The sequence below is a fragment of the Panthera onca genome, chromosome B3, assembly GCF_046562875.1.
Source record: "Panthera onca isolate mPanOnc1 chromosome B3, mPanOnc1 haplotype 2, whole genome shotgun sequence".
Taxonomy (NCBI): Eukaryota; Metazoa; Chordata; class Mammalia; order Carnivora; family Felidae; genus Panthera; species Panthera onca.
Window position 1 is genome coordinate 124,842,107 of NC_138344.1, and position 14,691 is coordinate 124,856,797.

A 14,691-nucleotide genomic window follows, 5' to 3' on the forward strand; every position below is an offset into this window, starting at 1 on the left:
GATAAGACTACCTAGCCTAAATGCTTTGCTTAAGGACTTCAACTAAGTAGAGTAATATGAAGCGCCTGGGTGGCCCAGTCAGTTAAGTGTCTGACTTTGGCTCAGGTCATGATCTCATGGTTTGTGGGTTCAAGCCCCTCTTCACTGCCAGCACAGAGCTCACTTTGGATCCTCTGTCTCCCACTCTCTGCCCCTCCCCTGCTCACACAGCACGCTCTCTCTCTCTCTCTCTCAAAAATAAACATTAAAAAAGAAAAGAAAGAAAAAGAAAATGTGTTTCTTCTTGTCATTTCTACACCTAAAGCCTCAAATTCCCACTATGTCCCCAGAATACAGCTATAGCCCCACCAGGTTATCTTCATGAAATGCAGGTTCTGCATTTCATTTATTTTAATAAATCTTGTCTGTATAGGCAAATGAAAGGTAATCTAAGTCTGAGGAGTAAGTTAACAGCCATTTACTACTGAGAAATATTATTTAGAAATACGAAGGGCCTAGAGGCACCTGGGTGGCCAGTCGCTTAGGCACCCGACTTTGGTCCTGGTCACGATCTCAGTTTGTGGGTTAAGGCCCCATGTCAGGCTCTGTGCTGACAGCATGGAGCCTGCTTCGCATTCTCTGTCTCCCTCTCTCTCTGTCCTTCCCCCACTCGGTTTCTCTCTCTCAAACTAAACATTAAAAAAACATATTAAGGGCTTATAATTCATATTTTATAAGATTAATAGATCTCCCTATACTGGCAAAATGACAACTCTAGTTTCTACACATCATACATGACACAATGACCACCTACACACCTCTACACGTTCAAGTTGCTACCAATAAATATTTCTGGAGTGACATACCATACACAAACCATCCTTTATTGATATCTACTGAAAATTTATTCTCGTATTATATGAAATAGCATTAGAATAATGCATTAGAGCAATTATTTCATAAAGAGAACCTGCAACACTGGTTTGATAGAAGATCCTGTTTTGTTTTTAGTATTTTTGAAGTTTATTTATTTTGAGAGTGAGAGTGAGAGTGAGAGAGAGAGAGAGAGAGAGAGAGAGAGAAACTACAAGCAGGGAGGGCAGAGAGAGGGAAGATATGAAGAAAGCTCCACACTGTCAGCACAGAGCTGACAGATGGAGGCTTGAGCTGACTAACTAGGAGATCATGACCTGAGCCAAAACCAAGAGTCGAACACATACCCAACTGAGCCACCCTGGTACCCTGGTCTTGTTTTGTAATTTCTCTCAAATACCTTTCTACCTAATATATTACCACTATCCTCCATTCTTACTGAATTACTTAACTTTTCAATGTGTTCATTTCCAAAGCATGCATAACTATTAAAAAAAATCAAAACTGGGGTGCCTAGCTGGCTCAGTCAGTACAGCATGTGACCCAAGAGTTCAAGCCTCATGCTGGGTGTGGAGATTGCTTAAAAAAAAAATCCTTTTTAAAAAAAAAAATTAGAACTTTTAGAAAAAAATTTTTTTTAAGTTTATTTATTCTGGGAGAGACAGAGACAGCATAAGTGGGCAAGGAGCAGAGAGAGAGGGAGACAGAGAATCCCAAGCAGACTCTGCACTGTCATCATGGAGCCTGACATGGAGCTCGAACTCACAAAACAGTGAGATCAGGACCTGAGCCAAACGAAGAGTCAGATGCGTAACCAACTGAGCCACACAGGTACCCCAAAACTATTTTTAATGGCTATCTTCTAATCAGGAATAATAATGCAAACAAACAAAACCCAAAAACCTTTTATTGGTAAGGAGCCCACAGTGATTATGTTTCAGAACATATAAAATGTATGAGGCAAACACTGACAACATCAAGTAAAATACTAAAATACACATAGATGCTAATGCATTTTATTGATTGATGTTTCTGACCCATGATCTGTTTAAATACATGCTTTTTGGAATCAAGGAGATGAAAAAAAAACAGGTAAGAGATGGGCTACTGATTTTGCCCCAGTCTCTTTAAACACAATTTTAATTCAAAATTCTCTCGCAAACACTTAAAATTCTTAGAAAATCTAAGTAAGATGGGCCTACTCCAAGTGATTCTACAAAACTTGGTTTTAAAATGACACAAGTTATTCCCTAGGAAACAGTCTCAATAGTACCAACTGCAATATATATCATACAGTTAGACTTTTATTTTTAAGGGTGGAGGTTAAAAAAAAATAATTGGGGGTATTAGACCTGAAATGGAATTTTTGAATGATAAAAATTCTTGTGATTCCATAATAGACTGGAATTTTGTGATTTTCATGCAGAAAAAATTAATTCCAGCAACTTTAACTGGAAGTACAAATAGATATGCTTGATTTTTTTTGTGAATTTAAAAACTGTAATTTCCACTATAGTTCAGAAATTTGCAATTCTGTCAAGTTATAAATTTATAAGGCTGGCATATTTTAAAAGGAATCATTTGTCTAGTAGGTGAGCCCTGTTTCCTATCTGGCTTATCAATCACAAATGAGTTTGAGGTTCACTACTCATCACTCACCAAACAGAAGTGATTTTTTTTAAAATACTCCTTTTTCAGGGGCACCTGGGTGGCTCAGTCGGTTAAGCGTCTGACTTCAGCTCAGGTCATGATCTCACAGTTCGTGAGTTCAAGCCCCGCCTCGGGCTCTGTGCTAACAGCTCAGAGTCTGGAGCCTGCTTCAGATTCTGTGTCTCCCTCTCTCTCTGCCCCTCCCATGCTCATGCACTGTCTCTCTCTGTCTCAAAAATAAACATTAAAAAAAAAAAATTAAAATACTTTTTCATTTAAAAAAAACTATCTGAAAAAAAATCTCATTGCTGGCGTTAGGCTAAGATTTTTTTTTTAAATGGTTCTTTAATCATTTAAATGACTCTTATTATTAAATGATAATCATTTAATGATTCTTTAATCATTAAATAAAAGATCTGGCTGAATTTAAGAATGAAATGTTAGAACTGAGACACCACTAACAGTCTATATATTGTAAACAGAAGAAAAGTCATTTATAAGAAAGTGCTGGAGTAACTATTCTAATAAGACTTCATTTTTCCTGCTTCCGATTCTGTGTCTCCCTCTCTCTCTGCCCCTCCCCCGTTCATGCTCTGTCTCTCTCTGTCTCAAAAATAAATAAAACGTTAAAAAAATTTTTAAAAAAAGACTTCATTTTAATGTTTTACTAAAAAAAAGCTTTAAGTTCATAGGTAAGGATTCTCTAAGAACCTGAAAAGGTTTTTTGAATATTTGATGGGAAATACTGTATGCCCTAAACGAAATGTGAAAATTTAAGGACTTATGTTCAGTGAATATCCCTTAGAAATATCAAAAGACTAATACATAACTCAACTGGTTATAATGCACTTTAAAGTAGTAACATACATGTCGTAATAAATCTTAAAAGGCTATGCTATGGTTAAATCAGAGCAAAACTTTTTAAAAGTTTGATCTTAAAAACAGTTATCTTGAACTATGCAAATAGTTCATTTTCATTTTTAGAGCTTATAATTCTCAGCATTCCTGACCTCTTGCAATTAATGGATCTTCTGAAACAGAACTATAATTGGCACAGTATGTCTGGTAGGTCTCAAAACCTATTTTCAAAAATAGCATGGAATAAAACAGCTCTCACAAAGCACCATTCCTTTGGTATTTTCAACAGAAAACTGTATAATTTTATGAACCTCAATGTGTAAGTATCAAGCTAAACTTTAGATTTGCTGCTAAATCCAATATTTAGGAAACTAAATAAAACAGCCATTTTGCTCAAGTTTTGAATAAACTTCAGACTGTTAATACACAACATACCCAGGCATAATCACAATTTTGAGTTAAAGTAGAGCCAAGCAAAGTGCTACATTTTGAGTCTCACCATGTTTGATGCATTCATATGTTGTATCAGCTTAGAATCAGGAACTATAACTTGTGGTGCAGCAGCTAGTAAAAAGAAAAAAAAAAAGACACATGCAAACAAGGAACCATGAGGTTGTTTCATAATCCTAAGAATGCTATACAATGCTGAAAATTTTTTCACATTTTCTGCATTCAAATGCATTCACCCATTTGATATCTCAGAATGTTATAAATATCTATAAATAACAGCTCTGACATACCCATCTTATACTAGAAAACATCAATGAAAAAAAAGAATTAAGTAACAATACATAAGGACACAAAAGAATTTGGGAACATGAAGTAGTGAGACACCTAATATTTATATGTATACAGCTCTGTGCATTCTTAAACTGGAAATCATCAAACACAATTTAATCCTGTCTTGGTAACTCAGCATGAACTATTTTATCGATATAATGATGCTACTGTTGGAATGAATTATTAACCCCTTAAGAATGAGCTAAAAAAAAAAAAAAAAACTCTAGTTTTTTTTTTAAACCTACAGAGCCCTTTTGTCCCATTTGACAGTTGCCAGAATCTTAAGTTACTTCCAACAATGTTTTTAAAAATATAAATCAGAAATAATGGCAATATTACAGAAGTATAAAAGGAATTAAGTGTTTGATTCCGCAAATTTCAGAGAATAAATGATAATCCCATTATCCTAATATTCTCTGAGTGAAGAAAATCAAATTTTAATTTATGATGACCTAAAATCCTAGTGCCAGACCTGAAGGCAATAGGAGGAACAGTCATCAAAACAGATTAAAAGGAATAAAAACAAACAAAAAACAAAAAAAGATTAAAAGGATAAAATTATTTGATGCAGATACAGAATAAAATCAAATATTAAAAGTCATATTTGGCATAACAGTAAAATAACCCAAATAGACATTTCTACTGTACATCATTTACCATATATCACTATCAATTTTAAGTCTTAAGTATATTCTCAGATACTCTCAAATGAGGCATATGAGTAACTAAACTGTTACTTTGAAATAAAATTTTTCATATACCTTCATTCTCCTTTCCAATAACAAGATTTACAAAACTCAAATGCTCCGAAGTTTCATAACTGAACACATCTGTCATGACAGAAAATACTTGTTATATGCAACAGGCCAAGCTTCTTAGCCTTTTCAGGGCCCAAATTTTCCTGAGCATTGAAATGTTCGAAGAGCTACTTCCCAAAGCTTTTGTAAAGCTTCAGTGACACAAAACCTACGAAATTACTTGCACAGTACAAAGCACTATGGACACAATCTATAAATACTTGGTTTTTCTTACCTTGAAACCAAGTAATATAAATTAAGATATGTTATATATACACTCTTCGCTTAAAAGAAATCTAATTCAATTTACACTTACTAAATTACTAGGAAATTGAAATTTCCGATTGCCATCATTACAAAAATTCTCCAACGTTTCAGATATATTTATAAACACTAAACTTAAATAGGTCTTTGGAGGAATAAATCAATTTCATTACAAAAGTAGATGATTTTCCCATATAAAATAATGAAACCCTTAAATAAACCTTTATAGATTTGACTTATTATAGGAAATCCGGCATTATGTAGACTTCTCAAAAGTATTAATACACTTACCTGAGTATCATCTTAGGCTCTCAATTAGTTAACCAGTTGTTTATCATTACTACAAAAATAAAATCCACTTTTTATATAAAATCTGTCGGCAAATATATATATACCAATCCCTCGGCCAATAGAAAGGAAAAACCTAGAGTATTTCTCTTCTTTGAAAATGACAAATTTCAATTCCAAGTTGTAAGTAGAAAAATATACCCAGCCTCACCTTGCTGTGAGGCAGGAATAAGGACCTGCTGGGTCTGCGCTTGCTGAGGTACCGTCTGCTGTGGTTGAGTTTGCTGATGGTGGTGGTGGTGGTGATGCTGCTGTTGCTGAGGTTGGTGTTGTTGTTGAACTTGCAGTAAAAGCTGTTGCTCTTCTGAATGAAATCCATCGACTGCCCTAGACTGCATTAGTTTATTCTCCCACAACTAAGGTAAAGAAAAGAACATTCTAAGTGAACATCAAGGAAGATAAATCCAGACATGGACAAAACATATTAGTCTGTTCATAAAATTCTTCCATTTTCAAAACTGATACAACCACAAAATAAACCAACCCCTAATTCTTATCCAAGTGTATGCAATAACCAAAACTAATTTTTTTTTTAATTTTTTTTTTAACGTTTATTTATTTTTGAGACAGAGAGAGACAGAGCATGTACGGGGGAGGGTCAGAGAGAGGGAGACACAGAATCTGAAACAGGCTCCAGGCTCTGAGCTGTCAGCACAGAGCCCAACGCGGGGCTCAAACTCACGGGCCACGAGATCATGACCTGAGCTGAAGTCGGCCGCTCAACTGACTGAGCCACCCAGGTGACCCCAAAACTAATTTTTAAAGTATCAAATTTCAGGGGGGTCTGGGTGGCTCAGTCAGTTGAGCATCCGACTCTTGGCTCAAGACATGATCTCACGGATTGGTCTACGCTCTCAGAACAGAGCCTGCTTAGGATTTGCTCGCTCTCTCTCTCTCTGTCCCTCCCATGCCCATATGCTCTCTCAAAGTAAACAAAAAAACATTAAAGAAAGTATCAAATTTCATTTTTTGCTATCTTAGAGTACTGGAGAATTTTCTTTTTATATCTTCAAACTTTCTACAGTAATTCCTTAGTAATTCCACTCAGTTTCACAGAAGCAAGTTTTTAATAATCAAAGATTATCCTTTTGTAACACCAAATCAATTACTACTTTTATGGAAATCTTTCTTTAATGAAATATCTTTTAAATTATATATGCAAAACATAAATTCATCTTCTCTTGATTTGAACAACGAGAAACATTATACAGGCAATCCTCAAGTTAGAAAAGGGTAACTTTCCATCTGTCCAATCCTACACAAGGATAAAGCAGCAGCAATGCCTAAGGTTTTTAGAGGCACTCTCAACCCTCTACACTTTTTGAAATTCCCCTCTGTCTTCCATCATGACAAGAAATGACAACCCTTTTCTGCTTTTCCCCTTCTCTTTTCTCATCACACCATACGACAGCTTTTATGATGGGGGGGGGGGGGGGGGGAGATCAAGACATGGGCAAAAGGAACACAGAAAATAAAGTATTTATGACTATTTCATCCTTCTTCCTAACACATTTCCTCTCTACCAGACTGTGTTCAATCTAGAGAGCCTCAACCCTTATAAGAAACTGCCCAAGAAAGGAACTGTTCTTTAAATATACAAATGAAATTTAATTCAGTCATTTTGTACACAAGCACCTACACATACTTTGTTTTCTCCCCTAAGATATGCTCTTGGAATATTGCCTAACTCACCTGAGGCTTCTATCAGATCCTTCAAGAAGCTCCCTTTACCAATACTCAAAGATTTTTATAATCTCCTGACACTTCCAACTTCTAGAAATTCTATATTTGTAGCTACATGCTAATTACAATTCCAGCATAGCTCTAATGGCTTGCTGAAAAAGTAAATTAACGGTCAATTTCCCAAACAACCATTCCCCTAACAGGTTTAGTATTTAGACTTGCCTGAAGACTATTCTTACAGAGATAGTAACAATATCTATCTCCTGGTTTGCTGTGAGGACTAAATAACATATTCATGTAGTTATCAGAGTCTAGCATAAAGTCAGCACTAATAAATGTTATTTTCATTATTATGGTGGTGGTGGTTATTAATTGTGTAACAGAACATGACACCAGAAGTCAGAAACCCAGTTAGTCCTAGTCTGGCCACTATTTAGCTTTGTGGACAAATTACATATCTTTCTTGGGCATTTTCCTCATCTAAAAAGAGAACAAGTTCAATTACTTCTAAACTCACTTTCAGCTAAGAAATCTAAGTCTCTGAAAAATCTCAGATTGAAAACAGCTCTTTCGAGGGTAACAAAGAATGACTTTCTGGGAGCCCAAGTTGCATCTGGTTCATCTCCATGAAGTGGGCATCTAGCATAGCACGCAGAGCAAAATGGACACCTACACATTGAATAAAACACATTCCAACTAACATATAGTAAGGCTTCTAAACAGTCTGCACTCACCCAAACCTTCTACAGCACCTGGGTGGCTCAGTTCGTTAAGCATTCGACCTCAGTATAGGTCATGATCTCACAGTCCGTAAGTTCGAGCCCCATGTCAGGTTCTGTGCTGACAGCTCAGAGCCTGGAGCCTGCTTCAGATTCTGTGTCTCCCTTTTTCTCTGCCCCTCCCCTCTCTCTCAAATATAAACATTAAAAAAAAAAAGAAAAAAAAAAAAGAGTCTAAAACAAAACAAAACCTGGTCTCTGGTGAGCCAAAAATCACGGTAAAAAAAGTACTATTAATTAATGCTTTAAGAAACAGTTGTGTTTAATCCATGTTTTTATTAAATTGAAAGCTTCAGTTTTATCACCTCCAATTGATCTACCAACTGCAATCTGATCCATCACATTACTTCAATGAAACTTCCATGGTAATGGCAAATATTAGTAATTATGTATCATGTGCTAAGTGCTGGGTACTACTCACCTAGCCTCTGAAGTCAACGGCCTATGGGTCAGAATCCACCCAACACCTCATCACTACCGTCACTATCCTTTCCAGAGGATTGTTTACTGTTACGGGCCTGCTTCAAGTCCTCTCCTCCCACCAGCACTACTGTAAACTGTAATGACTAAGTCCTCTGAGCTCCCCACATCAAGTCATAAATTCTGCAAATAATTACTGAGATCTCCTATCTACTAGACCCTAGTAGAGGCATTGAGAACAGACAGTGAACAAACCTGATAAATATCCTTCTCCTCACAGAGACTACATTCTAGTGAAAACTTGTTCTTCCAATCTATCCTCTACTACAATAATCAGTGGTCCTCAAAATGTGGTCCCAGGACAAACAGCATCAGCATCACCTGAGAAACTGTTAGACATACCAATTCTCAGGCCCCACCCCAGACCTACTGAATCAGCAACTCTTGGGATAGAGCCAAAAATCTGTTTTAATAGTCTGTCCAGGTCATTTTAATGCATGCTATTAAAGTCTAAACTAATGCATTTCAAACTGCATACTGTAGCCCTTTAGTGAGTTGTTAAAATTTAATTTTTTTTTTTTTTTTTGTAAATATAACTGAATTAAAAAGCAAATGTCAGACTACCTATCAAGTCACTCGCTGGAGCAGAAGTCCAAAAATCTGCATTTTAACTAGCATCCCAGAGAATCTTTCTCACTTTAAGAAAAAATCAAGCTCCTTAGTACAGAATATGTCACCTCTCCTAGCTGCTACTATAACTTGTATTCTATTTTCCTAACAGTGTCCAACTACTTGCAGTTCCCAGAATACAGCATACGTATCTCATGTCTAAATCTTAGTAAACTATTCCCTCTGACAGTCTCCTCACAATTCCCCAAACAATGCAAATGTCAAAGTCACACAGCCTCAATGAAATCACTGACTGCCTCCATACCCTAGAAATTTCTGTACTTTTCACACTGTTTATCATCTCTACTAAAGTATGAATTCTTTCAAGGCAAAGACTATGTGTCTTATTCAGAAGCTAACAAAATGACTAAGAGCTTATCAGACATTTAGTATTAATTTCAAAGAGAAGGGAAAACAAACTTGTTTTCCAGCATAATATTTCTCTGTAAGGATACTACTGACATTCTGGCCAGGACAATGCTTTATCATACAGGGTAGTGCCACAGGAAGTGTACAGAAAATACAGCATTCCTGGCTGTAGCCTACTAAATGCCAAGGGTGTCCACTAGTCACTAAGACAAGCAAACATGGCCCCATACATTTCCAACTGCTGGGGGTTGTGGGAAGACAGAAGAAAGGGGTGATGGGAGTAGTCCACAAAGAATCCCCATTTACTAAGCACCAAATACTAAGTAATGTAAAAAATACAAATACAGTACCCTAAATACTTAACATTAAAATTTAACATCACATAATATAAAGTTCAAATTGGCTGAATGTTTTCTCTCCAATTTCATTTTTTATATGATTTTAATTGTATTTATCAAAATATTCTATTTTTTTAAATTATCAGCTATTTAAACTAAACAATACCCACTTTCATCAACAGAGATAACATTAATACTAACAACAACCAAGAATACTGAATTGTTACATATTTATTTATTTATTTATTTATTTTGCTAAGGAAATAGGAAGAACTATTTTTCTTCCTTTTCATAATACTATTTTCCCTCCAACACAGTAGCTATTATTTCTGGCAATCCTACTTCAGCCATCTTTGCCAGGTCTCTGAAATTAGACATGGAGAAAATTCTTTTTCTGTTCCCCAAATGACTCAGATATACACCTGTGTATCATGTTAACTAGACTAATACTGTATTCTAACTGTGCACTTTGTGAGTACTTTATAGGTACAGACTCATTTTTACAAAATCCTAGAACACTGACATTGTTACTAGCTCCTTTTTACAGCAAAAGAACCCAAGGAACAAGAAGTTATATAATTTATCCAAGACCACCAACTAAAAGCAGGCAAAAATGAAGAACAATCCAGGCAGTCTGACTCCACTGTTTCCAGTCAGGGCTGGATTCTGAGAGTGAGCAGGCACACTAGGCAACCTGCTTGCCTCACCCTAATCCCAGCTCTGGTCCAAGTTTCTAAACTCTACACTATATTCCTGTTATCAGAGCAGGCCTAGTCACAACTCTGGTACCTTCTTTTTACTGGTAAGTATTGAATGTCATCTGGAGACAAAGGCCTAGGTTCAAGTCTCTAGCCCATGATAAATGACCCCATCAAAGCATATTCTCTCCAAGTCTATTTTTTTATCTATAAATTTTTATTAATCTACCGCTTCCTGGCAGTCTGCTAGGCTAGAAATTCTGAAGAATTCTACTTTCACAAAATATCTAGCTCCTGAATAAAACATAAGACAAATTCATTTACGTATGGGCTCTCTTGAACTGGGGTTGGGGAACAGAGTTTTCCACAAGGACAAATGAAGTGGAATAATGGATTATTGTTCAAGTTATGACCCAAGTATTTATATATAACTAGAATATATTTAAAATAATCGTTCTCCATCAGGGGTGGTTTTGCCCCCAGGGACATTTGGCAATGCATGGACACATTTTTGGTTGTCAGAAATGAAGGGTGCTACTGGCATCTAGTAGGTAGAGGCCAGGTATGCTGCTAACATTCTACAATGAACAGGACAGCCCTCTACAACAAAGAATTAACAAATGTCAAGGTTGAGAAATCTGATCTAGAGACAAAGTGAGTTTCAGATTTGTCTCCAATTGAGAAAATTTTTTCTCACGGTTTTATTGAGAAAAGAGGTCATGGTTTTTGTTTTTTTATTTAAATCCAAGTTAGTTAACATATAGCGTAATGATGGTTTCAAGAGTAGAATTTAGTGATACATCACTTACATGTAACACCCAGTGCTCATCCCAGCAAGTTCCCTCCTTAATGCTCATTATGCAGTTAGCCCATCCCCCACCCAACACCCCTCCAGCAACCCTTCCTTTCTTCACTATATTTAAGAATCTCTTATGGTCTGCCTCCCTCTCTTTTTATCCAATTATGTTCATCTGTTTTCTTAAATTCCACATAAGTGAAATCATATGATATCTACCTTTCCCTGACTTACTTCGCTTATTAGCATAATACACTCTAGTTCCATCCACGTTGTTGAAACAGCAAGATCTCATTCTTTTTGATTGCTGAGTAATATTCCATTGTGTGTGGAATATTATATATATATATATGTGTGTGTGTGTGTGTGTGTGTGTGCATATAAATACATACACACACACGTGCTTTTTCCATTCGTCAGTCGAGGGATGTTTGGACTCCTTCCATAATTTGGCTACTGTTGAGTGTTGCTATAAACACTGGGGTGCATGTGTCCCTTCAAATCAGCATTTTTGTAACCTTTGGATAAATACCTAGTAGTGTATTGCTGAGTTGTAGGGTAGTTCTATTTTTAATTTTTTGAGTAACCTCTGTACTGTTTTCCAGAGAGACTGTGTCAGGTTGCATTCCCACCAGCAGCACAAAAGTGTTCCTCTTTCTCCACATCCTTGCCAACATCTGTTGTTTCCTGAGTTGTTAACTTTAGGAGAGGCCATGTTTTATATCTCCCATAGTATTTGCTGTTGAGATATGGGGAGCTCTGACAGTGTAGAAAGAAAGATGATTTTATCATTCACTTTAAAGAGGATTTCTAGACTGTCATTCCCATCCATAATCACTCACCAATCCAAATCACAACTTACATTCAAATAGAGATTAAAAAATGGGGCGCCTGGGTGGCTAAGTTGTTTAAGGGTCCAAGTTTGGCTCAGTCTCGCGGTTCATGGGTTTGAGTTTCGCGTCGGGCTCTGTGCTGATAGCTCAGAGCCTGGAACCTGCTTCAGATTCTGTGTCTCCCTCTCCCTCTGCCCCAACCCCACTCGTGCTCTGTCTGTGTCTCTAGTTCTCAAAAATAAACAGTAAAAAAATATATTTAAGGGGTGCCTGGGTGGCTCAGTTGGTTAAACATCCAATTTCAGTTCAGGTCATAATCTCATGGCTCCTGAGTTTGAGCCCAGCACTAGTCTCTGTGCTGACAGCTTAAAGCCTGGAGCCTGCTTCAGATTCTGTCTCCCTCTCTCTCTACCCCTCCACGGCTTACGCTCAAGTCTCTCTCTCTCTCTCTCATATAAACAAACATTAAAAACATTTTTTAAATACATATATTTAAAATATGTATGTATAGATAGATCAAAAATCAAGACTGTGATTTTTTTTTTTATTTCCCATAGTTTATACATTAAAGTAGGCCTATAGTGTTTCAAGAGATAACCTAGAAAATTGGGTTGAATTTTTTTTTAAGTTTATTTTGAGAGACAGAGAGAGAGAGAGAGAGAGAGAGAGAGAGCATGCACAAGCAGGGGAGGGGCAGAGACAGAGAGAGGAAGAGAGAGAATCCCAAGCTGGCTCTGCTCTGTCAGTGTGGAGCCCAATGCAGGGCTTAAAGTCATGAACTATGAGATCATGACCTGAGCTGAAACCAAGAGTCGGATACTCAACCAACTGAGCCACCCTGGTGCCCGGGTTGATTTTTTTTCCCCATCACTTCCCTTCCAGCATTATCTAGTTAGTTAAACTTTAAATTACATGCACAGTCACTACTCATCTTAATTCATAATCTAATTCACCATGTATCCTTCACAGCAGTAGGGAAATTTTTGATAAAAGTTTGTGAAATAGCCCAAAAGAGGAGAGGAGGGGCTAGAACTAATGACAAAGTTCTTTGTAAAACACAAAACACAAAATCAATTGTTAGTCTTTATTAGCAAGAATGTCTAAACCTGTAGAATCTAATACAATATCCCCTAGCCACATACACATGGTGATTTAAATTGGAATTATAATTAAAAACTCAGTTCTTCAGTTCCACTAACTACATTTCCAGTGCTTAACAGCCATATGCTGCTAGTGGCTACTATACCGGAGAACACAGATATGGAATGTTTTCATCACCACAGACAGGGCACATTCTGGAAATTCTAATGAGATTCTGAAGAAATTTAGTACAGAGAATTAAAATAACATAAACTCAGTTTAGCCTAACAGTTTATTTTTAAATCCAGTGACAATCTAGAAAAGAAGAGTATGCCCCATTTGGAAAAACAGTAAAAATATTACAGTACTTTGTTCAGTTAGATTATGGAGTCATGTTTGTTATTAACCAATTTAATTAAATATTTACTGAATACCAACCACATATGGAAGGCACTGTGTTAGAGGCTAGGGATTCAAAGATGAGTAATTCACAATTTTTGTTATTAAAAACTAGCCACTAAACAAACAAAAGGTGCATAATATATATATCATTCAATATATTACATACTCCATTGTATAGATTACACTAATATATATTTAAACAGCCAAATATAATAAAAATACAGGTAGAGCTATTTAATCTCAAAGACAACTCATTCTCTTTGAGAGAATGCCTTGATTCTATTGGAACCATTCAGAAAAACCAATTCCCCACACTTTGTGAAAAGCAAGAGTAGATAACCAACAACCTGGATTAACTGCCAGTATGACTTAAGGTAAGTCTTTGGGGCTGATTTCCTACATTTAAAAATGTTGCATCTTCTACATAAGTTCAAAGTACTTTAAGGTCAACCATTGTACCAGTGTAATGTAAACAGCAAAGTATTTGCTCCACAGAACACAAAGGAATCAAACTAATCTTACTCTTCTCTTATTCATACCCTGAGATACTTTATGCTGTTTCAGTAGTTTATATTGCTATTCTTCCAACTCATGCCTCAAGAGTTGGTGTCCTTTCACTAGCGATTCTGGATACCTACTCTTTACTTTTAGTAACCATTACATTTCTCTCAAGGTAAATAAAAATTTCCTCATTTCACTTAAATCTATATATTTTTCCTTCCTCCCACAGGCAGATTCTTGTTAAAAACTCTACAGAAGTTGCCCACAGATGCCTAAACACCCTAAGATACATTTTATCACCATAATAAATATGAGGTTTGCTTTATTTAAAATAAGTTGCTAGGGGCACCTGGGTGGCTCAGTCTGTTAAGCAACCGACTTTGGCTCATGTCATGATCTCACAGTTTCTGGTCCGAGCCCCGTCAGGCTCTGTACTGGCAGCCCGGAGCCTGAAGCCTGCTTTGGATTCTGGGTCTCCCCCTCTCCCTGCCCCTCCCTAACTTGTGCTCTCTCTTTCTCTCAAAAATAAACATTAACAAAAATTAAAAAATAATAAAATAAGTTGCTAAGCTGC

The 14,691-nt window shown here is 36.5% G+C and overlaps 1 protein-coding gene and 1 non-coding gene across 3 annotated transcripts in view; both read right to left on the minus strand.

Annotated features, from left to right (window-relative positions):
• Window positions 1-14,691, minus strand: part of GTF2A1 (general transcription factor IIA subunit 1) — a 43,856-nt gene that overhangs the window by 22,989 nt on the left and 6,176 nt on the right. For both annotated transcript variants that reach the window (XM_078447948.2, XM_078447949.2), the window contains exons 3-4: window positions 5,701-5,905; window positions 3,860-3,924 (exon numbers count right to left, since the gene is read on the minus strand). In XM_078447948.2, the coding sequence (XP_078304074.1) occupies window positions 3,860-3,924; window positions 5,701-5,905 (270 nt within the window). The remainder of the gene's footprint in view (window positions 1-3,859; window positions 3,925-5,700; window positions 5,906-14,691) is intronic.
• On the minus strand, window positions 4,498-4,640 carry LOC132674368 (small nucleolar RNA SNORA79). The gene has a single exon (XR_009608512.1). It is a non-coding gene; the product is annotated as a small nucleolar RNA SNORA79 (small nucleolar RNA).